This window comes from Miniopterus schreibersii, assembly GCF_964146895.1.
Source record: "Miniopterus schreibersii genome assembly, chromosome: 12".
Classification (NCBI taxonomy): Eukaryota; Metazoa; Chordata; class Mammalia; order Chiroptera; family Miniopteridae; genus Miniopterus; species Miniopterus schreibersii.
In genome coordinates, this window is record NC_138112.1 from 73,236,667 (window position 1) to 73,258,117 (window position 21,451).

The 21,451-nt window shown below is 63.0% G+C and overlaps 1 protein-coding gene across 2 annotated transcripts; it reads left to right on the top strand.

Moving 5' to 3' along the window:
- Positions 1 to 791: 791 nt before the first annotated feature.
- IFITM10 (interferon induced transmembrane protein 10) lies at positions 792 to 9,239 on the top strand. 2 transcript variants are annotated; one of them, XM_081154225.1, is made up of 3 exons: positions 792 to 947; positions 1,787 to 2,239; positions 8,616 to 9,239. In XM_081154225.1, the coding sequence occupies exons 2-3, from the start codon at positions 1,997 to 1,999 to the stop codon at positions 8,763 to 8,765; spliced, it is 393 nt and encodes a 130-aa protein (XP_081010351.1). In that variant the 5' UTR covers positions 792 to 947; positions 1,787 to 1,996; the 3' UTR covers positions 8,766 to 9,239. The 2 variants fall into 2 exon arrangements, with proteins under 2 accessions (XP_081010351.1, XP_081010350.1); XM_081154224.1 differs by lacking the exon at positions 792 to 947 and having other exon boundaries at positions 1,308 to 2,239.
- Positions 9,240 to 21,451: the final 12,212 nt, after the last annotated feature.

The following is a 21,451-nucleotide window of genomic DNA, read 5'->3' on the forward strand; positions in this document are numbered from 1 at the left end:
GCTGTGCCGGGCAGGCGCTGGTCAGGGCAAGTGACTTGTGGGGACGGAGCAACTGCCGGGGACGGGACCCAGGTGGGACAGGCCAGGCTCACAGAGAGGCGAGGGCCCCTGAGGGGACTGAGCTCCCAGGAGACTGTCGTTAGGACCTGCTGAAGGACAGCCGGCCCCATGGGCGGAGGGACCGACCAGCCAGAGGTCATGGGCTCCGAGACTGGGTTCTGTGACGGACCTGGATTAGCAAGGGTGGGGTTCAGAGGCTCCCAGCCAGTGTGGGGGGGTCAGGTTTGAGGAAAGGAGAGGTAGGAGCCCTGACAGGGGTGGGCTCAGGAGAGACAGGCCGTGCGGAGGCCTGGACTTGGTGGGTTTAGGAAGATGGAGCTGTGAGGGTGGCCGCCGGTTAGGGACAGGATGGCGCAGGGGTGCCACTCGGGGAGGGCCCGGTGAGATCCCTCCTGCCCGGAGAGGGACTGCACTTGGGGGGCTGCATGGGGTCAGATCAAGGACATGGGCCCGAGAGAGGCTCGGGTGGCCGCAGGTGCGCGCAGGGGAGGAAGGGGGTCTTCGGGGGACAGCCGGGGAGCCCAGGGAGGGCTCAGCAGAGGGAGGGGCAGGGGGCGGGCTGGGGTCCCGGGGACGGGGTGGCGCAGGCGCCGGTCGGTCGCGGGGGGAGGGGATTGTCCGTCCCTGGCCTCCCCGCACCCCGAGGGTCCGGCTCCCGGGCCCGGAGGAGGCGGGAGGCGGCCGTGAGTCAGGCTCTGCCCGCAGCCGCCCGGCTGGCGCAGCGCAGGGCGCGCAGGGCGCGGGGAGGCAGCGCCACGGGCCCCGCGCGCTCCCCGCCCCGAGGCTGGGACGCCGGGACGCACCGCGGCCGGACAGACCGCGGCCGCGGGACGGCGGGAGGACGCGCGGACGGAGCGCAGGGCTCGGCCCCCGGCCCAGGATCGCCCGTAAGCGGCGGGGCGCGGTCGGGGGCCTGCGGCGGGGGGGCCCGGCGGGGGGGGGCTCGGCCGGCCGCAGACCCCCGGGTGGCGCGGGGAGCGGGCGCGCCGGTGCCTCGCTGGAGAAGCGCTGGCTTCGCCGAGTGACATTGCGCGTCTGTCGGTGGCACAGGGCGGGTGGCGCCCGCGGGTGCGCGCGCTCGGGGTCCGGGCGCCGCGGGGCCGGGGCTGGGGGCGGGGACGGCGCTGCGCGCGGGTTTGGGGCCCCCCTCCCCCCGCAGCCTCGGGCGACGGTGTCCCCGCCGGGCCCCTGTGCGTGTCCACGCTGCGTGTCTCGGTGCGGAGCCGTGGACCTGGCGGCACCCACCGCGGGGCGCGCGGGGCGCGCGGCGGCGTTCGGGCCGATGTGTCAGCGGGATCCGGCTGCAGGTGTCCGGACGGCCCTGCGCGCTGCCAGGTCGCGGCTGAGGCACCGTCATTGTGGGTCCCGTGCCCTGCGTGTGCCCCTGGGGCCCTGGGGCGCTGGCACGCGGGGTTTATGGCAACGCCCGTCAGTCGGGGCCTTGTTGGCTGGGTGGGGGTTGCCGCTGTTGTGTCTGCCAGCGGGGGAATGTTTGTGCGCAGATGGCAGAGCCGTGAAAAGCCCCCAATGTTCGTGCCAAGGCTGCTGTGAAGGGCTTTGGTCTGCCAGCCGCTGGGCGGTGGGGGAGGCAGGTGGCAGCCGGGCCGGGCAGCTGGCTGCCTCGCCGGGGACTTCCAGCTCCTTCGGGGCTGCCGCGGGGCCGCAGGGGAGATGCTGCGGGGAGCCAGGGGGCACCCAGCGCGCTGTTCCTCTTCCCTCCCCTCAGGCCCAGGGCCCCTGCCAGTGCCCAGCCCCGCTGGGAGCCCCGGCCAGCACCACGGACGGCGCCCAGGAAGCCCGAGTGCCCCTGGACGGGGCCTTCTGGATTCCCCGGCCCCCGGCGGGATCGCCCAAGGGCTGCTTCGCCTGCGTGTCCAAGCCCCCTGCCCTGCAGGCGCCGGCGGCCCCGGCCCCCGAGCCCTCGGCCTCGCCCCCCATGGCGCCCACCCTGTTCCCCATGGAGGCCAAGAGTGGCAAGACGGACAGCTTGCGGGCCGCCGGCGCCCCCCAGGTCTGCAAGCACCTTGCGGAGAAGAAGACCATGACGAACCCCACGGCGGTCATCGAGGTCTACCCCGACACGGGCGAGGTGAACGACTACTACCTGTGGTCCATCTTCAACTTCGTCTACCTCAACTTCTGCTGCCTGGGCTTCATCGCCCTGGCCTACTCCCTCAAAGTGAGTGGGGGGGCGGGCGGGGCGGCCGGGGCTGGGCCTCTCTGTCCCACCCTCCCCGAGAAGCCCCGGTGGCTGAGGAATGGGACAGGAGACCACACAGAGGGACGCGGCGAGCCCCGGCCGCCCTCCCCGTGCTGGGCCGGGAAGCTTGGGGTGTCTTGGTAGGGCTCGGGGCCCTCAGGGCCAGGTTCTCCACGTGGCCAGCAAAGTCGGTGGGGTGGGACTTGGGGCTCAGGGTCCTGTCCTCTGGCTGGGGGATGTGGGAATTAGACCTGGACACGGCTGCCCCTAGGCTTACGGGGACGGAGCGGCATGGAGGTGAAGAGGCCCTGGGGTCCTTCCCCTGCTGACGCGAGGAGGGCGAAGGCAGGGACCGCTGACACCTGGTCCAGGCCCCTCGCTGGGGAATCCGACACCAGGCAGACACTTGGAGGGCGGCCACGACACACTGGTCACCGGTCACAGCTTTCCGCCTCCCCTCCCTACACACGGTTCTAGACAGTCTGTCTAGGCGGCCGGGAGCCGGGGGAGAGCTGTGCGCACACCCCGTAAACTCGGAGCCCACCTCCCGCCCAGGTGGGTGGACGTCCAGAGCCCCTCGCTGCTGAGAGAGGAGGGGCCGGAGCAGACAGCCCCCCCCAGGGCAAGGTGGGGTCAGATCACAGGAGGGAAGCTGTGGTAGCTCACACTTGGGGTGGAGAGACCCAGACGGCCGTGTGTAAGGACAGAGAGCCCCACCCGCGGGAAGAGGTTCCTTCCCCTCCCGGCCCCAGCCCCCTGTCGTCCGGGGAGGGCTTGGCCCAGGTCTGGCCGGATCATCCCTCTCCCCAGATTTCAGTGTCCAAGGTCAGCGGGGTTTCGTTGATGGTGTCTGACCAGAAAGGCGGAGACAGCGGGGGTGGGATAGGTGCCGGACGTGGGGCTGCCGGGCGAGGAGAGGCTGGCGGGTGGGAGGGCTGGGACAGCTCTGCCGCTGTGCATCTGCGAGCCCCGTCCCCACCCCACCCCACCACCCCCGCACCACACACCCTGACCACCTGGCTTTCCCTTCCCCCTGACTCACCCTCGGCTTCATCGTCTCCGACCCCCCCTCGCCCCTCGTGTTCAGGCCTGTGTACCTGGTCCTGGACTTCCCGTGTGGGAACTGTGTTGTGTGAGTGAATGTGTGTAGGTGTGAGTGTGTGTGTACATGTGTGTGAGCACATTGTGCGTGAGCATGAGTGTGTGTTCTTAGAGGTGAGTGTGCGTGCATGTGTGTGTAATTGTGTGTATGAGCATGTGTGCATGAGTGGTGTGTGTACATATGTGTGAGCATGTTGTATGTGAGCATGAATGTGTATATGCATATGTGTGAGTATGTAAGTGTGTGTGCCTGTGTGTGTTCAGGTGTGTATAGGGGTGTGTGTGTGAAAATGTTGGAGTACATTATGTGTGAGCGTGTGTGTGCATGTAGGTGTAAGTATGCATGTGTGTGAGTGTGCATGCATGTGTGCATGAGTGGTGTAGATGTGAGTGTGCATATGTATAATTATACATGTGCGGTGTGTGAACGCATACGTGTGCATCTATTTGGGAGTGTGCATGTGCGTGCCTGAGTATGTGCATGCATGTAGGGGTGAGTGTTCGTGTGTGTGCGTGTGTGTGTGTGCACTGAGTGCATAAGGTATGAGTGTGTGTGTCTGTGTGAGTGCTGTGTGTGTGTGCTCGTGTGTGTGTGCATGTGGGGGGGGTGCGTGTGTGTGTGTGCTCGTGTGTGTGTGCATGTGGGGGGTGCGTGTGTGTGTGTGTGCATGTGTGTGTGCGCTGAGTGCATAAAGTATGAGTGTGCGTGTGTGCTCACATGTGTGTGCATGTGTGTATGGTGTGCGTGTGTGAGTGCTACATGTGTGTGTGCCTGTGTGTGCTGCAGAGGCAGCAAAGGGGACGGTCCCTGGGAGCTGGGGGTGGAAACTGCCAGGCCGACCTCAGCTCTGCCTCCCCTGGTGCCCACAGCCTGTGGATATGGGTCCAGCCGCATGGGCTCCTGTCCGGAGCGTCCCTTCCTCCCCTTGGCCCGGCTGCGGGCAGCCGGCTGGCGTGGGCAGGCCCATCTGCTGTGGGCTGTAGGTAGGTCATGGACTTCTGAGTGGTGCGGGTAAGAGTGGGTGCTCCTGAGGGGCAGAAGGGAGCCCAGACGCCTCCACCCTGGGCTTGCTCCCCTGTGTTCTCCCTGGAGGGCAGCAAAGGTGGAGAGGCCGGGGCTGACCTGGGAGGGGCGCGTGAGGTAAGCTGCCCCGCGCGGGGTAGAGAGGACAGTGCCGGCCGACTCGGGCTCTCGCCCGGGATTCATCCATCTGTCCATCCAGCTGCACAGCTCCTGGCCTCCTACACCCACCGCATTTGCAGCCAGTCACGGGCATTTCCAAGGGCGCCCGACAGACTTGGGTCAGGAGGCCATGGCCACATCCCCAGCTCTGTCCCCCGAGAGCAGTGAGCTCTCGAGATGCCACCTTGCTTCACTGAGCCCATCCCTTCATCATTCACAAATCAAACAGAAACAAAACAACACTCATGTAAACACACGTGGGCAGGGCAGAGGCTGGCAATCTGTGGGTATGAATAAAGGTCGTGTCCCTGCCCCGTCTGTTTATCCATCCCGCCTGCCTGCCCCGTCTGTTATTCACCCTTCAAGCCACTGCCTGGCCCTCCACCCACGCTGGTCCGCTCAGTTCTTTGCAGGCTGGGTCTGGGATGCGGGGTGCAGCTTGATGTTGCTCAGCCCCGCGTCCTGAGGAGGCAGACAGACAGCAGGTCTCCACCTGTGCCACCGCCCCCTTGTCACTGCAGGAAGACCCGACTCCTCATCTTGGCATTGAAGGCCCTCCAAGATCCATTACAGTGCCCCCCCTCGGCCTCAGCAAACGTCCCCACCCCCTGCCATTCCATAAGCACATCTCAGGTGGCGACCTGCTGCTCCCCCAGCCCGAGGGCTCGGATGAGATCCGGGTCCCTCTTCTGCAAAGGATTCCAGTGACTCCTTCTGGCTGAGCCCCTTCCCCAGCAGATACCCCACTCCAGCCATGGCTGTCCACCCACCAGACCTGTCCCTTCTTCTTCCTGCCATCAGTGTCCAAGACAGGGCTGGCCAGCCTAGGGGTCACAGAGTGCTGGCTGAATGGACAGATGGACAGAGGACACATGGCAAATGGAATGAGCAGCCCAGTTTCAGAAAAAGCACTTGAGGGGGAGGCAGGATTGATGCGGGACACTCCCGGGACAAGGCAGCATTTCCAAGGGGCCTTGAAGGATGGATGAGGGGACAGGTGTTCCCGATGAAGAAAACATACACTAGGGTGAGGCAATGTGGGGGAACAGCAAGGCCCCCACCTCTGTGGGGAGCAGAAGAAGATGGTCATGGAAAGGCAGGCTGAAGGCGCGCAGTGAAGGGTTGGGACAACCTGCGGGGGTTTGCATTTTGTCCCACGGAGAACACAGAAGGGAAGGGAAAGGTGTGATCAGAGCTGTGAGGTCTGCAGCCAGTGTGGAGGAAGGGATGGGAGAAGCCCAGAGTCAGAGAGGAGTTAGGGGCCTGGGCAGTGGTCCAGGCAAGAGAGCCTGTGGCTTCACCTAGTGCAGGGATGGTGACAGGAGAGGAGGAGCAGCGGTAATGAGGACGTGGCGGCAGCTCAGTTTGGGCCCAGGAAGCTCTGAGACTTCCCAGCGATGGAAGTCAAAGAACAGATTAGGAGGGAGGATACTTTGTCTATTTTTGTGTATACGTATTTGCCCATTCCTTCCTGTCAGAACATCAACACCATCCATCCACCATCCAGCATCCATAATCCATCATTTATCATCCATCGGTCCTCCACCACCTATTTATTCATCCACCATCCACCCTCCGTAATCCATCATCATCCATCCTCCATGTCATCTATCATTCATTCATCCATCTATCCGTCATCCTTCATCCATCCATAATCCATCCATCTGTCCATCTACCACCCATCCATCCCTCCATCCACCCACCCTCCATCCATAATTCACCACCCATAATCCACCCATCCTCCATCATCTGTCATCCATCATTTATCCATCCATCTATCCGTCATCCTTCATCCGTCCATAATCCATCCAACTGTCCATCTACCACCCATCCATCCCTCCATCCACCCACCCTCCATCCATAATTCACCATCCATAATCCACCCATCCTCCACCATCCATTCATCATTCATACACCTATCCATTCATCCACCCATCATTCATCCATCTATCCATCTGTCCATCCATCCACGCACCCACCCATCCATCCATCTATGCATCCATCCATTTATCCATGTTTTTACATGTTCATTAAGCTTTCTCCTCCCTTCCCCACTCTCCCCATTCCATTCCTACCTATCTTAAATATAAATTCACTTAACTATTCATCTGACCTCACTTTCTCAGTAACTTGCCCCATTTTGCTTACCGACTCCATCCCATCATCCAACCCAACACGTCAATGCCTCCATTCCTCCTTCAGGCCATGCACCATCCCTTCTCCCCACTGCTCTTCTAGCTGGGCCTCACTTATCCACGTGTGCCCCACCCATGCACCCCCCTGCTGCTCTCACTGGTCTTTTTCGATGCCTCTCATTTCTCCTTCCCATTGTTCCTGCTCCAACGACTCATCCACCCAATGACCCACCAGCTCTCTCTTCACCCACTCATCTGTCTTCCACACCCCAGCGTACATGGTGGCTCTGGCTTACAACACGGGTTTGAGTCCTGGAGCCTTGAGTTAGAAACCACATCCATCCGTGTTGAGTTTTCCCCCTTGTGGAAACAGGGACGGACCTACCTCAAAGCGTCGTCGAGAGGATTAACCGAGGTGATATCAAGTGATGCTCTTAACGCCGTTCCATCCCATAGTTGTTTCTTTTATTATAATTTTTACTATTATTTCATGCACCCATTCTCCTGCCCCATGTGTGGTTTTACCTAGTCATTCCTTCCTTCATTCATTCATTCATCGATCCACAAATCCGTCAGCTTCCTTCAAACACCCACCCCTTTCCTAGTCCCTGCCTCTCTAATGCCATCTCCCCACCTTCTGTTTCCTCTCCCCTCCCCTCCTTCCCTTACTCATGTTAACTGTGTCAATTTATTAATCCATTTATTGATGAAAATATATTTACCTACCCTCTCTTCTCAAGTGTTCATGCTTCATCCCATTTCCCCAACTGTCTACTTTATACTTCTCGTAGCCCGTTTCCTCCCCAGGAGCATTCATGCTTTCCTGTTATTGCATCACTTTTACTTACCGACCGGCACCACTAACTAGTCCATCCACCGTCTTTGCCCGCCTCATTTACCCACACACGGACCGTGGGCTTGTCCTGTCTCCTCTTCTCTCCTGTCTCTCCTCACTCACCTCCATCCATCAGTGTCCCCCAACTATCTGCCCACCTTCTTCCTTCAACCGAGCCCCCTGCCTTTGTCCGTTTGTCCATCCGCTGATCCACAAATACATACTCTTCCTGCCGCTCCAGGTCTCCATCCTGTCTCCCCTCCCTCCTCTGAGCCTTTGCTTTCTGCTCGCAGCTCAGACCTGCACTCCCTTGGTCTGTGTGAAAGGAGAGGGTTCTGGGGGGGCTGTCCTCAGATCCCCCTGCCTCTCAGGTTCACCTCTGTCCACTGCCGCCCAGGACTTCCAGAGAGTAACCCTCTCCCTCACCGCAGTAGCCCCTTCCCAGAGCCCTGGGGACTGCTGCTCGCCCTGTGTGTGGTATCCATCCTCAGGGAACCCCGGTTAATTTCAAATTAGCTGGGACCCATCAATCAAGGACACACATCATCCAATCGTGGCCTCTCTCTGAGACCAGCTTCCTCTCTAGTTAGAGGTAACTGACACGTGTAACAGTAACACACGCAGGTGTAGGGTATACAATGTAGCGAGATGATTTCCCTGAGGGTTTAGTTAACTCACCATCAAATGATGTGATTATCTTTTTTTTGTTGTTTTGGTGGTAAGAACACTTAAGATCTATTCTCGTAGCCACTTTCAAGTACAGAGCAGTATTATTAACCAGGTGTTTTATTTTAAATCAGACTAAAAAGATACAAAGAATCCCGTATGCCTTTAACCCAGATGCCCCGATGGTAACATTTTACCATATTCGCCTTTTCCGTTTCCCCGTCTGTAAACGCACAGTATTTATTTTATAGACCGTCTGAGGGTACATCTGGGAGCAGTGCCCTCGCCCCTGACACTCCAGCACGTTGCCCGCGGCAGGGACACCGTCCTGCGGGACCCCAGCTGGCCGGCAGGAATGGGGGGCTGGCGGCTCTGCTCTCCGCCCTCCCGCCCGGCCGGGTCGGCTCCTCGCTCACTCCTCCTTTGTGGCTGCAGGTCCGGGACAAGAAGCTGCTCAACGACCTGAACGGAGCCGTGGAAGATGCCAAGACCGCCAGGCTCTTCAACATCACCAGCTCCGCCCTGGCCGCCTCCTGCATCATCCTGGTCTTCATCTTCCTGCGGTACCCGCTCAGCGACTACTGAGGCCCCGCCGCGCAGACGGGGGGCTGGGAAGGGCTCATTTTCCTGACTGATGGGACACGGATGCCGCAGTCCGGGCAGAGCGGGGCGGCCGCCCTGGGCCCCCGAGGCCGTGACCCGGGCAGCAAGGCCGGCAGCAGCTCTGCACAGCAAGGGGCAGGCAGCGAGCTCCGTGCAGCCTCCTGGTCCTCCGCCTCCCGGTCCTCCGCCTGCTTCTGGGATCCCGGGTTCTCCCTGGGCTGCCGCCCCCTGGCTTCCAGTGGCTGCACCCCCGCCCTCCTGCGCCCTCACCCAGGCTCCTGGGCCCCTCCCACCTGACACCCAGCAAGAAGGGCTTCTGTGGGAGCTTCCCCAGTATGGGGGCTGCCGGCATCTGGGGACTCCCTCTACCCTCCCTGACCCAGCCTCCTCCAAGCTGAGACCCTGCTCAGAGCTCCTGTACCTGTGAATTTTCAATAAAATTCCTGCCCAGCACTGATGGGCTCAGCCTCCTGTCCCCTGCATGGCTGGGGGGGGGGGACAATTTGGAGGCTTTGGGACCCCATTCAGACACTGCCTGGGGGGCCAGGGCTCAGTGTCGCACCCCCGCCGACTCCGATGGGAAAGTCTGCTTCTAACCCAGGAGGTCTGTCCGCTCTGCAGGACAGGGGACCAGGGGGCCTTTCGGCCGGGACTGCGCGGTAGGGGGAGCGAAGGTGTGCGGAGGGAGCGGCCGGCCGGGGCCCGTCGGAGGCAGCGCAGGCCCACAGCTAGGACAGGTGAGAACCCTGAGTAAGCAGGAAGCCACCGGGGCAACTGGGACTGATGAACTAGCCGACAGGAGGTTCCGTGAGCGCCAGGCTCTTAGTTCCCAGAACCGTCCTGAAAACAGTTCTGGCCCCGACCGTGTGGCTCAGTGGTTGAAGCCTCGGCCCAGTGACTACATTTTTAAGCCAGGGGGCTTTCCAGGCTCTGCATCTTGTGTTTCTAGCCCCGAACGTGTCCAATGGAGAACTCGGGTCTGGAAACGCCATGTCTATCAGGCGATGCCAGCAGGAGTCCTCTCCCTGGGAATTTACGCCCTGGCTCCTGCTCAGGGCTCCAGCGGGGAAGACGGAGGCATGTGGGACACGGGACTCTTGGGGCCAGAGGACTCACCCTCTCGCTCCGTCCCACCTTTCAGTGAAGCTGGCGGCCTCTCGTGTGGGCGATTTATTGTTTCGTAGCGTCCGTGGCCTCCTGGCAGCCCTGGCAGCCCGCTCCCCAGAGAAGGAGGCCGTGGGGCACAGCAGCACCCGGCTCGGCCCAGGCCCCGGTGTGGGCCCTGCACGTGGGGGACCCGCACAGGTTAAATGTGGGGCTTTTCCGAGGGGAGGTGTCCTTCCCAGGACTGGTCAGTTGAGTCCCTTGCTGGCCTCTGGCCTCCGCTGTCCTATGGGGGCACCGGGAGGGCTGGATCCACCCACGTGACCCAGACGCGTCAGTGGGGGGTATCCCGCAGCCACGGGGCAGTGTGCCCGTCGGGCTGTTCAGAGAGAGCCCAGAGCCTACAGGATGTGACCCGAGAGAAAGAGGCTTATTTTAAGGAACTGACTCAGGCCACTGGGAAGGTTTGCAGAGCCCACGACCCAACGGGGAGGCCGGCAGGCTGGAGACTCGCAAAGGGAGCAGCAACTAGCGCTTATTTGAAATAAGAGACAAAATCTGTTCAAGGGCCAGTGACTTGGGGAGAAACCCAGTCGGCCTCTGAGCAGGAGGCAGTGGCATCCATGGGGGGGGGGGACCACGGCATCCACAGAAGGAGGCGTTGTCATCACCGCCGATAAGTGGCAGGGTGACGCTGGATCTAAACTACACTTTTCACCTTCAGTCCAGTGGTCATCGGCCCCGTGGTCATCAGTCTGGTGGCCATCGGTCCCATCGTCCCCAGCCCCGTGGTCATTGGCCTGGTGGTCATCAGTCTGGTGGTCACTGCCCGGTGGTCATTGCACCTACTTTTTTGTCATCTTTGCAAGCAGTTGTTTGGGACACAGTGCTGCCTGGGCCCCGAGCAAAGGTTATTTTGCTCTAATATCCAGAGGTTTGAGGAGAGATGCGCAAGGCAGACCCTCTGGGCTCACAGCTCCGGCTCCGTGTTGAAAGGCTCTGTTTATATTATTTCTTTCATAGTCCTGAGAGCTGGTCCCTGAGGCTCATGGGCGGCCATGAGGACCCTGTACCCCGGAGGCATCGTCTATTCAGGGCCCCTCATTCCACGTGACCCTTCATCTGAAATGGGACCGCGGTGCCACGACCAGGCATCCAGGCAGGAAGGCGGGGCTTCTGGAGATGGGCTCTCAGCCCTCTGACCCTCCTGACCCCTCCGGCCTCCGGGTGGGTGGCTTGCACAGGGCAGTGGCCTTGGCAGAGCTAAGTTACAGCCCAGGACCTTCCTTGAGCTGCCAGTGTCCCGCACAGTGTGTAGCCACAGAGCCCGCAATGCTGGGGACGCCAGGGCTTTCCTGCTGCGTGGCACCCATGTGACTCGGGGCAGGGAGGGGGGCCTGCGGCCAGCCCACGGGAGGCACGGGCATCCCAGGTCCAGGTCGAGTGGCCACCAGCGGTCTGCCTTCCCCACACCCAGGCGGCCTCGGGGGCCGCGGAAGGAAGCTGAACACCAGTCCCTGATCCTGTGCCTCTCGGAACGAATGCGTCCCCTCCGAGCTGTGCGCCTGGAGAGCCCGGGAGGTACTGAGAGTCGGTGGGTGCCTCCCGGGCCATCGGGGTCCCTGTGTGCGGAGGCATCGTGGGTAGGATGCCCGTCTCCCAGTACAGAGAGCGCACGCTCCTGAGACCTTGGCCTCTGCCGAGCCCTCCCGGATTCTGCTGCCAACTGAGGCCTTGGGTGCTGGCTGAGCATCTGGTTGTGGTCCCAGCAGGACCTGCAGCCCCACCGAGGGTGATAGTTCCCTCTGTGCCGCCTGCCCAGGTGTGTGCCGTTCTGTGCCCGGGGCTCAGCCACTGTAAAGGGCAGGAAACAGCAGGGCCAACCTCAGGGGTCTCTGGAGGAGCCCACCCCACCCGGACATGAACTCCAGCAGCAAAGGTCTTTATCTCCCTGCTGCTGTGCCCCCGGGGGAGCAGGGAGCCTGAGACTCAGAAGGGGCCCAGGAAACCCGAATGCAGACACCACAGGAGCAGGATCCAATGGTGAAGGCCGCAGGCAGAGCACCGTGAGGACTCGGCGGTGGGCGCTGGACCTGCGCTAAGTCACCGCAGGCCCAGCGGGACACCAGGAGTCTCGGCTGCCACTCAGATCCCCCAGCTCTGACCTCACTGCGGGGCTGGCTCAGGTGGGACATGGGGGCGGGGGGGCGACAAGAGGGAAGGTCAGTAGGAGGCTGGACCTGGGGAAGGGCTGGAGCCACAGCCCCCGGAGCAGCCACAGCAGCTCATGGTTCCGGTGGGTGAGGGTGGAGCAGGTCAGAGGAGCAGGTAGAGAGGGGAGGTGGTCAGGTGTGGAGCCTCCTGAGCCAGGGGCCTTTATATACCCGCCGGGGTCAGGGGTCAGGGGAGATGCTGGGCACATGGTCGCTTCCTGGCTCCATGTGTGCTCCTTTCTTTGGGGAATTGCATTTGTCAGTTCGACCCTGCAACAGCCTCGGTGGGGTCCCAGTTCTGCGCTTTCTCCTTAGTTCACAGTCGCCTGTTCCCTGGAAAACAGCAGAGCCCTTGTTTCTGTGAGTCGAAGGGCACTAGAAGGGTCCTGGGCCCAGACCCGGAGCCTGTCTTTGCTGCCTGGGTCCGTTGCCAAGGCTGCGGGGACAAAGGACCACAAACTGTGGGCTCTAAAACTAGACCCCTGTGTCTCACAGTCTGGAGGCCAGATCTCTGCGTCAAGGTGTCCCAGGGCCACACTCCCCTGAAGGCTCAGAGGGTCCCTCGCGCTTCTTCCCGCGTCCGTGGCTGCCAGCATTCTCCGTGTCCCTTGGCTCCGACTGTCCCTAGATATTGTCTCGTGGCCTTTCTCCCCGGTGTCTGTGTCTCCACTTCCTCTCCCTTGTCCTTACAGGACACCAGTTACTGGATCAGGCCCACCCTAGACCGGCACCACCCCGTCTTAACTCGATTACATTGTAAAGACTTAATTTCCAAATAAGCTCATATTCCGGGGTTCCAGGTGGATGTGAACTGGGGGGGGGCTCCTCCTGATCCTGATGTTGCCCCAGATGCTTTCCTGGCTCTGAAAGCCCCAGGGGGTGTTCACAGAGACACAGGGAGGGGGTGTCCATGGACCTCCCTGGACCAGGCCCTCCCATCCTGCCCTTCACCTCCGGGGACAGCAACACCCAGGATTTAACAGGACCCGGGACCCGGACAGGCCATGGGGTGAGGTCCAGGCCCTTGTGGAACCCCCGGCCTCCCACCAGTCGTGTGACCTTGGGCAATCCTGAGCCTCCTCTGACCCTCAGTTTCTTCATTTATGCAGTGGGGACAGCAGTGGCCGCTTTGAAGGTGACAGGGAAGGACAGTTGAGTGGCCGGCCCCTCGCAGGCCTCCTGGAGCACAGCGGTCACCTCGCCCTTGCTCTCTGTCTCCTCCTGGCGGGGACCAGGCCCTCTGCAGGGAGGGACGTGGGGAGCCGGCCGAGAGCGGCTGTGTGGTCCGTGGGCGCCCCCTGGTGTCTGCGAGGCCTTGTTTGTGGACAGCCAGGGGACAGCACCAGCTTTCCCAGGGCCCAGGGGCAGGGACACAGGACAGCCTGGAACCAGCCACGGGCATCAGGGGGACCACGTACAGGCTGGCGAGGATGGGGGCCATCACGTGGCCCCGTGGGGGCTGTGGGCTCAGAGCCGCTGGGTCCCACAGCCCCTTCCTGCCGGGGCAGCAGAGCCCGGGCCCTGGGGTGACCTGTGCCTCCCATCCCTCCGCACATTCACCTTCCTGCTCAGCTCTCCGGGGGTTCGTGACGGGACCAAGGACCTCGCCGGGTCCGACAGCCACGGGCTCCCTCCGCACTCCACGCGCCCGCCCTCTCCCTCCCCTCCGCGGGTCAGGGCCTGGCTCCCTGGCGTCGGCCCACAGACCCCTGGAGGAGGCGCTCCCGCCTTGGCTGCCCTCGGGTGGCCTCCCTGCCCCCAGCCCCTTGTCGGCACCTGTGGTTTTCCAGGCCCCCGGGCCCGAGCTCCCCCCATCACTCAGGGGTCATCTGTGTCCTGGGGAGACTGGTCCACCCCATGACTGTCCCCAAGTCACATGATCTCTGTGTCTCCTTCTTGACTCTAAACTCCCAGTAGTAATAGGGGGCCCACCCCTATTAACGAGAAAATTAAGTGGGAGACACGCGGGGCTCCTCAGGTGCCGCAGAAAGTCGGGGGACGGGGCAGGCGCCACCTGGTGGCAGCGTGTGTGCTCAGGGGAGGACGGGCCCAGAGGGAAGGACGGGCCCAGAGGGAAGGCTCTGCCCAAACACCCTGTCCAGGGAGAGGGACCCGCTCACCCCCAGATTTGGGGTCTGCAGGAGCCCACAAGGCCCTCAAGGGACCGTGTCCCCAGCTGGTCAGGTGCCTGGGGGTCCCTGAGACACCTTCAGGCTCCCCTCTCCCGGGCAACATGGATGGAGCCGTGTGGCACCGAAACCAAGCTGCGCACCCACTGAGGCCTGTCCTTCCCGGTCCTGGGACTTTAATGCTTTTTAGAAACAAAATCACGCATCCTAAGCTGCTGTCCCCGGGCCCAGAGCGGGTGCTCAGAGGAGGCCCCGCAGAAGTTCAGCCGGCGCCCACAGCGCCCCCTCTCGGGGGCATCATAACCACAGGCTAGTCTTTGTCCCACGTGCCACGTGTCGTGTTCACTGACCGCGGCTCCCACCCTGCGCTCCCTCCCGTGGCAGACTGACCAGCTCGTAGCCCATGGGCGACCAGCCGAGGCTGGGCCATCACAGGGCCCCACCCTCATGACCTCACCCAGACTTCATTAGCTCCTAAAGACCCCACCTCCAAATGCCACAGACTGGTGGTTAGGGCTTCAATGTGTAATTTGGGGGTGCTCAGAGGTCAGATCATAGCAAACCCCACTCAGCTCAGGACAGGGGACCAGCCCTTCTGCCGATCAGGTGCCCCCTCTCTGTGGTGTTGTCAGCCCAGGAGTGGAGCCGGATGAGGGCCCTGGTGACGGTTCCCACCTCCCCAGGAGCTCCCTCCTCTTGCTTGTGCCCACCCCACCCACTGGCCGCATGTGTGCACATTCTGAGCAGTGATGGAGGGGCCCCGGGGACCCAGACCCCAGCAGTGACATGGCCATAGGGCTCGACCCAGCAGCGGAGTGGTCCGAGCATTCAGGGAGGACACCGGGCCCCTGGCCTCGCAACATCAACTGTGTCTTGCCCACCCTGCATCCCTCTGGTGGCCATCCCCTCCTTGCATTGAGTGTTTATGTGGTGCCGACTGCATGCAGAGCCCAGGACAGGACCCGGGGAAGAACAGAGGAGGAGGAGGTGCCCGGTATGTGCGGTGGGGCTGTGCTAGGGCCCGGGCACAGGGCAGTGAGCTGACTTTGTCCTGCACCCTGGAAGGTGGTCATTGGCTCATTCATCTGCTCGCCTCCTAGAGGTGAAATCCCCAATCCATTTCTGCCCATCAATGCAGAAGCCACGGACACAGCTGAGGAGCCTTGTCCCACAGGCATCACCCCCTTGCCCGAGCACCCAGCAGGGGGCACAGGGACAGGGCCCGGATGACACCTGCTCAGCCAGCGATCTTTCAATAAGTAGCAAACTCGTAGCCAACAGCCACTGTAGCAGCTCGTGGCAAAGCCACCCCGAGCAGGGACAGCCCCTCGCCCGGGCGCCCAGCTGCAGCCGCTGACGCCCTGGTCCCTGCTCCACTCGGGCCTGGGGGACCCGCCGAGAGGGGCTCAGTGAGAGGCGGCTGGGCTGTGTCTGGAGCGTGCGCTGGGCACGTGCAGGAGCCCGGGGCCCGCCGGCCGCCTCGCCCACCACCCAGGGCTGTGAGCCCTGAACTCGCAGCAGCTGAGCCAGACCCCAGGTGCCCTGCGTCCTGGCCTCGGGCCCGGGCCCGGCTGGAGGAGGCCTGCAGGGACGCCGCTGTCCAGCAGAGGGCAGCTGCGGGCGCAGGGCTGGGGGGCTCCCCTGGCTGCAGCCTGGGCCTGGGCCTGGGGCTGGGCTGGGCTGGGACAGGCCAGGGAGGGGCAGCGGGCGCCCCCCGGGCCCTGCCGGCCTCTCCCGCAGAACCGAGGGGCAGCTCCCTGAGACTGATTTTCCTTCTATGACCCTCACCTGGGGTGGAGCCGTTCGCCCCGGGCACTCAGCTGGGGCCCCCACCCCGTGGCCGCCGGGAGCAGGCCGCCCTCCCTGCTCAGGGACAAGCTGCTGCCTCCGGGCTGAAGTGAACGGCCCACGGGCACATTTATTCTGGGACGAGGAGGGGGGTCCGGTGCCAGCCGGGCCCAGGGGAAAGGGGTCGTTACACAGACGTCCCCTCCTGGGTGTGCACAAGCTTGTTTCCACAGCGTCCATGACCAGCGCTCACCACCCCCTCCACCCCCCGGCCACGGTCCAGGTGGGAAAAGACACGGAGCTTCCCCGTCTCGGAGACACGGACACGCCGTGGCTGCTGTGACTCGGAACACGTGGCCCTGTGTCATGGAGAAAAACAGGGGCAGGTGTTTCCAAACCACCCGATTTCGCCTGATAGCCAAACAAACTCGACGTGCGGGGAGACACCTTTAAACACAGGGACCCGTGCGCCCCGCGGATCCCTAGGGGGCTCCACAGTGAGTGCGGCGCCCGAGCCACAGCAAAACGGGAGAAATAGGAGGCTGACCACGGGGCTGAAAATGTTGAGCCACGTTGTTGAAAGAAAGAAACGAAAGACAAGAAACTCGGGGGACAGGAGCCTCAGCCGTGGGGCTGCCGTGGGGAGACGCGGCTGGGCCCCAGCCGCCCGGGGCAGCCGCTGAGCCGGGGCCACAGGCACGTGGGAAACCTTGTGGGAACAGCCTGCAGGGCCCGGGCCCCGAGCTGTCCCCCAGCCTGACACAGCCGTTTCCTGCTGCTGTTTATCTACAGAAGCACCAGCGGCCGTTTACAGCAGGAATGCTGGTGAAGGGCTTCTGACATTATCACAGAAAAGGTGCAGCCCCGCCTGGAATGTCAGCAGCCGTTAAAACCCTGGATGTGAAAACGATTAATGTCGTGGGAAACGCAGGGACATCCTGCCCCGTTGGCATCACCGCAGTTTTGCAGGGAGACGTCAGGGTAGCAAACCCTGGGGGCCGTGGGGGGAGCGTGGGACCCGGCCATGGGACCGCGTCCGCTTTAATCCATGCGGTTTCTTCCTGCCGTAAAAAGTATTCTAATTTTTCAAAATCCAGCGGTTACTTTTGAAAAGGAAGTTTATCAGAGAATTCCCCAGGAGCAATAACCTAAACTAGGCCGAATATTAACTCTCAGTGACTTTTTTTGAAAGTCTAGAGGCAGAGCCCAGGGGCGCTGCTTAAAGGAGCCGGCGCCCGGGCCCCTCTGCTTCTCTGGCCCCGGGTCCCAGCCTGAGGGGTGCGTCCTTCAGGGGCTGGATGCCGGCCGTTTCATCAGCGCCCCGAAAGCAGAAAGGAGCCCAGAGGGAAGGACAAGGAATCTCCAGCCAGCCCAGGGGTTTCTTCTAAGACAGAGAGTTAAACATACAGCTACCCTGTGACCCTGCAACCCCACTCCTAGGTGTGTCCCCCAAATAATGGAAAGCAGGGTGTCAAGCAGGTCCTCGCACACCCACGTCCACAGCAGCCAGAAGGCGGGAGCAGCCCGAGGGCCCATCGGCAGACAGATGGACACACAAAGCCTGTCCCTCCGCACGGTGGGACATCTCTCAGCCACGAAGTGGAAGGAAAGTCCGACACCGGCCACAACGGGGCCTTGGGGACATTTTTAAAAAAACCAACAGGGAAGTAGAAGCCGGAGGGAGGTTAGAGAAATGAGCGGCCCTTTCTCCGGGCCTAGGGGCAGGTATGTGGCCGAGGCTGTGGGGTGAGGCAGGGGACACCATGGCCGGAGCAGGGCCGTCATGGCCTGAAGGAAGAGCAGGGGACAGCGGGGGCCCCAGCGACTTGGGCTCCGGGGTGACCACTCAGACAGCAGCGAGCGGAGGGGGCGCGAGGAGGCAGGAGGGCTTGGTCCCTGGGGGGGACAGAGACTGGGGGGCATTCATGTCAGCCATCGCCTGTGGGCAGAAGGACTTCACTGTGTCCTGGAAGCTTTGGGGAGCAGATGGGAAGCTCCCCGAAGGGCAGCAGATGGACCCAGCAGATCTCATCCAGTGGGCAGGGGGCTGAGGGCCCAGCAGAGGTCAGGGTGCTGCTCAGAGATGGCTCCGGGGGCTGCGGGCACACTGCCTGGTGACCACTGGGCCTCCTCCTGGGGGTCAGGGGGGCTCAGGGTCAGACAAGCTCTTGGGGAGGGAGGTGATGTGGCTCCAACAATGTGTGGGTACAGTGGCCCTAGAGTCAGAGGACAGAACCCAAGGGTGTCATGTTTGTCAACATGGCTTTGGGGGACTGAGAGGACCAGGAGGAGCCTGGCTAGGTCGGGGACAGCAGGACCACAGCCCCTGAACAGCCACAGCTGCCCATGGTCCTGGTGGTGGGGGGCGGAGCAGGTCAGAGGGGCAGGGAGGGTGCCGGGGCCAGGAGCCCACTCAACCCTGCTGTGGCTGTGTCACCCCAGGACCCCTGGGCCTGGCTATAGAGTCAGAGGACAGAGACCCAAGGATGGGGTCTGTGAGCCCACTCAACGCCTCCTGGGCCCTCACTGACCCCCCTCCCAACCAGGCTCCGGCCCTCGCCAGGGTCTGCACACTCGGTCCCTTGTCCACTGGGGCTTCTCAGTGTCAGTGACAGTCACAGATCCTGGGGCCCACTCTCACCCCTGCTTCCAGAACACACCGGGGGGGCCCCCGATCCTGCCCCACAGGCCGGCGTGGGGATGGAGAAGGGCCCCTGCCTTCCAGCTAAGGTGCTGCCTCCCGGGCCCCCAGACCCTCTCCACTGCTCTGCCGGCCCCGACCAGGCTGACCTCCTGGGTGGCCAGGCCAGGAGACCCTGGGTCCCCACCTGGGGCCATCTGGAGACGGCAGGACGCGTGCGAAGCCCCCGAAAGTCCTGGGGGACCCCCGGAGCCCTGCACAGCTTTACTGCAGCATGAAAGGGAAGGAGGGGAGAGGGCGCGGTGTCCTGTAAACACGCTGATTTCCCAACGCAAACCAGATTCCAGCCCAGGACACCAGATGGACACCTGCGTCAGCGCCCCCTGCCCGGGGCCCAGCTGGTATCGCTGCTCTGGGACCTGTCACGGTGACCGCTGACACGTTTCCCAATCAGGCAGGATTGGTCCTCGTCCCTCCCCCAAGCCCCCTGATCTCTGTGATCTCGGCTCTTCTCAGAATCGCAAACATTTGGTCCCTAACTGACCACGTGAGAAAAGATAGGATGTTTTCTCAAGTGGAAAACGCCAGCTAAGGAAGTAATTCCGCGTCTCACCCACCTCGGGGCGAGCGCGGAGCTTATCTCTCTGGGAAGAATCTGCTGAGGCCAGAGCCCGGGGGGGCCGGGGCCGGGCCCAGCTGCCCGGGGCCAGGAGCGTGGCCTGGGAGAGGGGCGCCCGCCCGGGCCTGGCTGCCGCTGGCACCTGGGGAGGGGGCCCAGCGACCCTGACTGCGGGCACGGGTTTGGGGATGGGAGTCCCCGGCAGCGGGCGCAGCTGTGTGGCAGCACCAAGGACAGTGGCCTTGGCGGCAATGTCGGTGATCCGCTTAGCTCCCTGCCAGCTGGCCGGGCCCCAGGGTGTCCCTCACGCTGGGCCTTGCGGAGGGAGCGCCTCCCAGGACAGTCAGCCCGGCCTTGCCCCACTTTCTGTCCTGGGGACTCCCTCCCCCCTCAGCCTCTCGGAGCCGGGTCCCGGGGGCCCTGTAAGGTGGGGAGGTCGCAGGGCCGGTTTCTGCTCACACAGGTGCCCCCAGCTCCCAGTGCAGACCCCGGACCTCCCTCCCGTCCCGGAGCCTCATTTGTGGGGAACCGTCAACCCTGCCTGTTGGGGCGCTGACCTTTGGGGCTGGGCTCAAGGTTGTGTCCCTTTCGCCCCCCTTCTCTGCAGCCAGGGGCTGAGAATCATTTTTACATGTTTACTGCTTAGTGAAAATCAGAGGGATCGCGCTCTGTGCCGCATGAGAACCACGTGACGTTCGTGTTTCCGTGCCCACGGTCCCTGCTTTATTGGGCACAGTCACCCCTCGGATGACAGACGGCAGAGCTGAGCTGTGGCCGCAGAGCTGGGGGCAGGGGTGTTGCCAAGCCCGGAGCCCAGCCTCGCAGGGAAGCCTCAGGTCCCGCAAGGCCGGGGGTCAGCCTCCCACGCCCGTGTCCACGCAGCTGCCACCAGCCTCGTCCATGGGGTGAGGGACCTTTAGAACGCACCCCTCCCATCCCGGGGGCGAAGGCTGGGTTTCCAGAGAGTCTGGTCAAGTCCCTCGGGTGTTTCCAGAATGCTGGCTTCCAGGGGCCATCGGGGAGGCAACGGAGGTGACTGAGAGGTGGTCCCGTCCCTGAGGGTGTCCTGACCCATCCACCAAGATACAGAGTGTCCTGGGTATAAGCCCGGACGTGGGCCTCAGTGCCAGGAGGGACCACGGCCCCCAGAGGAGGAGCCAGCGCCCCCGGCTTGTCCTCTCCCAGCCCAGGGTCCCATTTCCCAAAGCACAGGGTCTAAACCAGGGGCCAGGGGTTGGCCAGGGGGGCTTTTCACTCTGAGGACGTGACTGCCGGGTCCCCGGTGAGTCCTGCCATGCCCGTGACTAACACGTGGAGGCCCAGACGTGCGCCCGGCCCACAGGTGACCGGTGGGGACACAGGGCCGGGTCAGGGGCGCCTGGCGCTCACTCGGAAGAAAGAGAACGAACCCCAGGGTCTGGTCCCGCTGTCTAGGGCATCGGGGAGGCCACAGCGAGCGGGGTTGAGTGGGCCTGGGGGCCAGGGCGTCGGTGCTGGGGGGCGGGGGGCACCCTCGGGAGGCTCACAGCTCACCCTGCCCGTGGGAGAGTTGTTTCCTAGGAGTCTCCAGGGCAGAGGCCGAGGTGGCCTTGTTTACCAGTCCCGGAGCGCAGAGGCCCTGTGACTTTCCTGATAAGGCACGTAGCCCTCTGCTCAGCTAAGCCGCCTGGAATTCCTGGGGGGTTGGGGCGTCAGCAGATACCGCCTGGAGCCACAGCGATCACGCCACTCCTCCCCTCCCCTCCCCTCCCCTCCTCCCTGTGCGACCTTGTGGCCTGGTGTTCAAGCCCCGCCGGGGGTGCAGCTGCTGTGTGTGCTGTGGCTGTCACGTCCGCAGGGATGCTGTTAGTTTGGGGAGAAAGGAGGGGAGGGGGCGGGTGAAGGGCTGCCCCGGGGCAGCTCTGCCAGGTGGGCACTGCCCCCCACCCCTGCATCCCCGGTTCACGGTGGAGGAGACTGGAGCTCAGAGGGACTGAGAGGCTCCCCAAGGTCACACATACTGAGGGCCGAGCCAGGGCCCGGCACCCCGAAAAGTCTGATGCCTCATACAGTGCGAACGCCGGCCAACACTCTAAATCAAGGAACCTTCCTGCACAGCCAGAGTCACCTCCTGGATGCAGGAGAAGTCCTGGGTCGGGGACTCTGTCAGGGAGACCCCCTTCCCTGGCCTCGCT

Bases quoted from the DNA above. Each gene is read 5' to 3' on its own strand.
- IFITM10 (XM_081154224.1), top strand. From the start codon at position 1,343: ATGTGTCAGCGGGATCCGGCTGCAGGTGTCCGGACGGCCCTGCGCGCT. The intron at 2,240-8,615 runs GTGAGTGGGGGG...TTGTGGCTGCAG, and splicing joins CCCTGGCCTACTCCCTCAAA to GTCCGGGACAAGAAGCTGCT.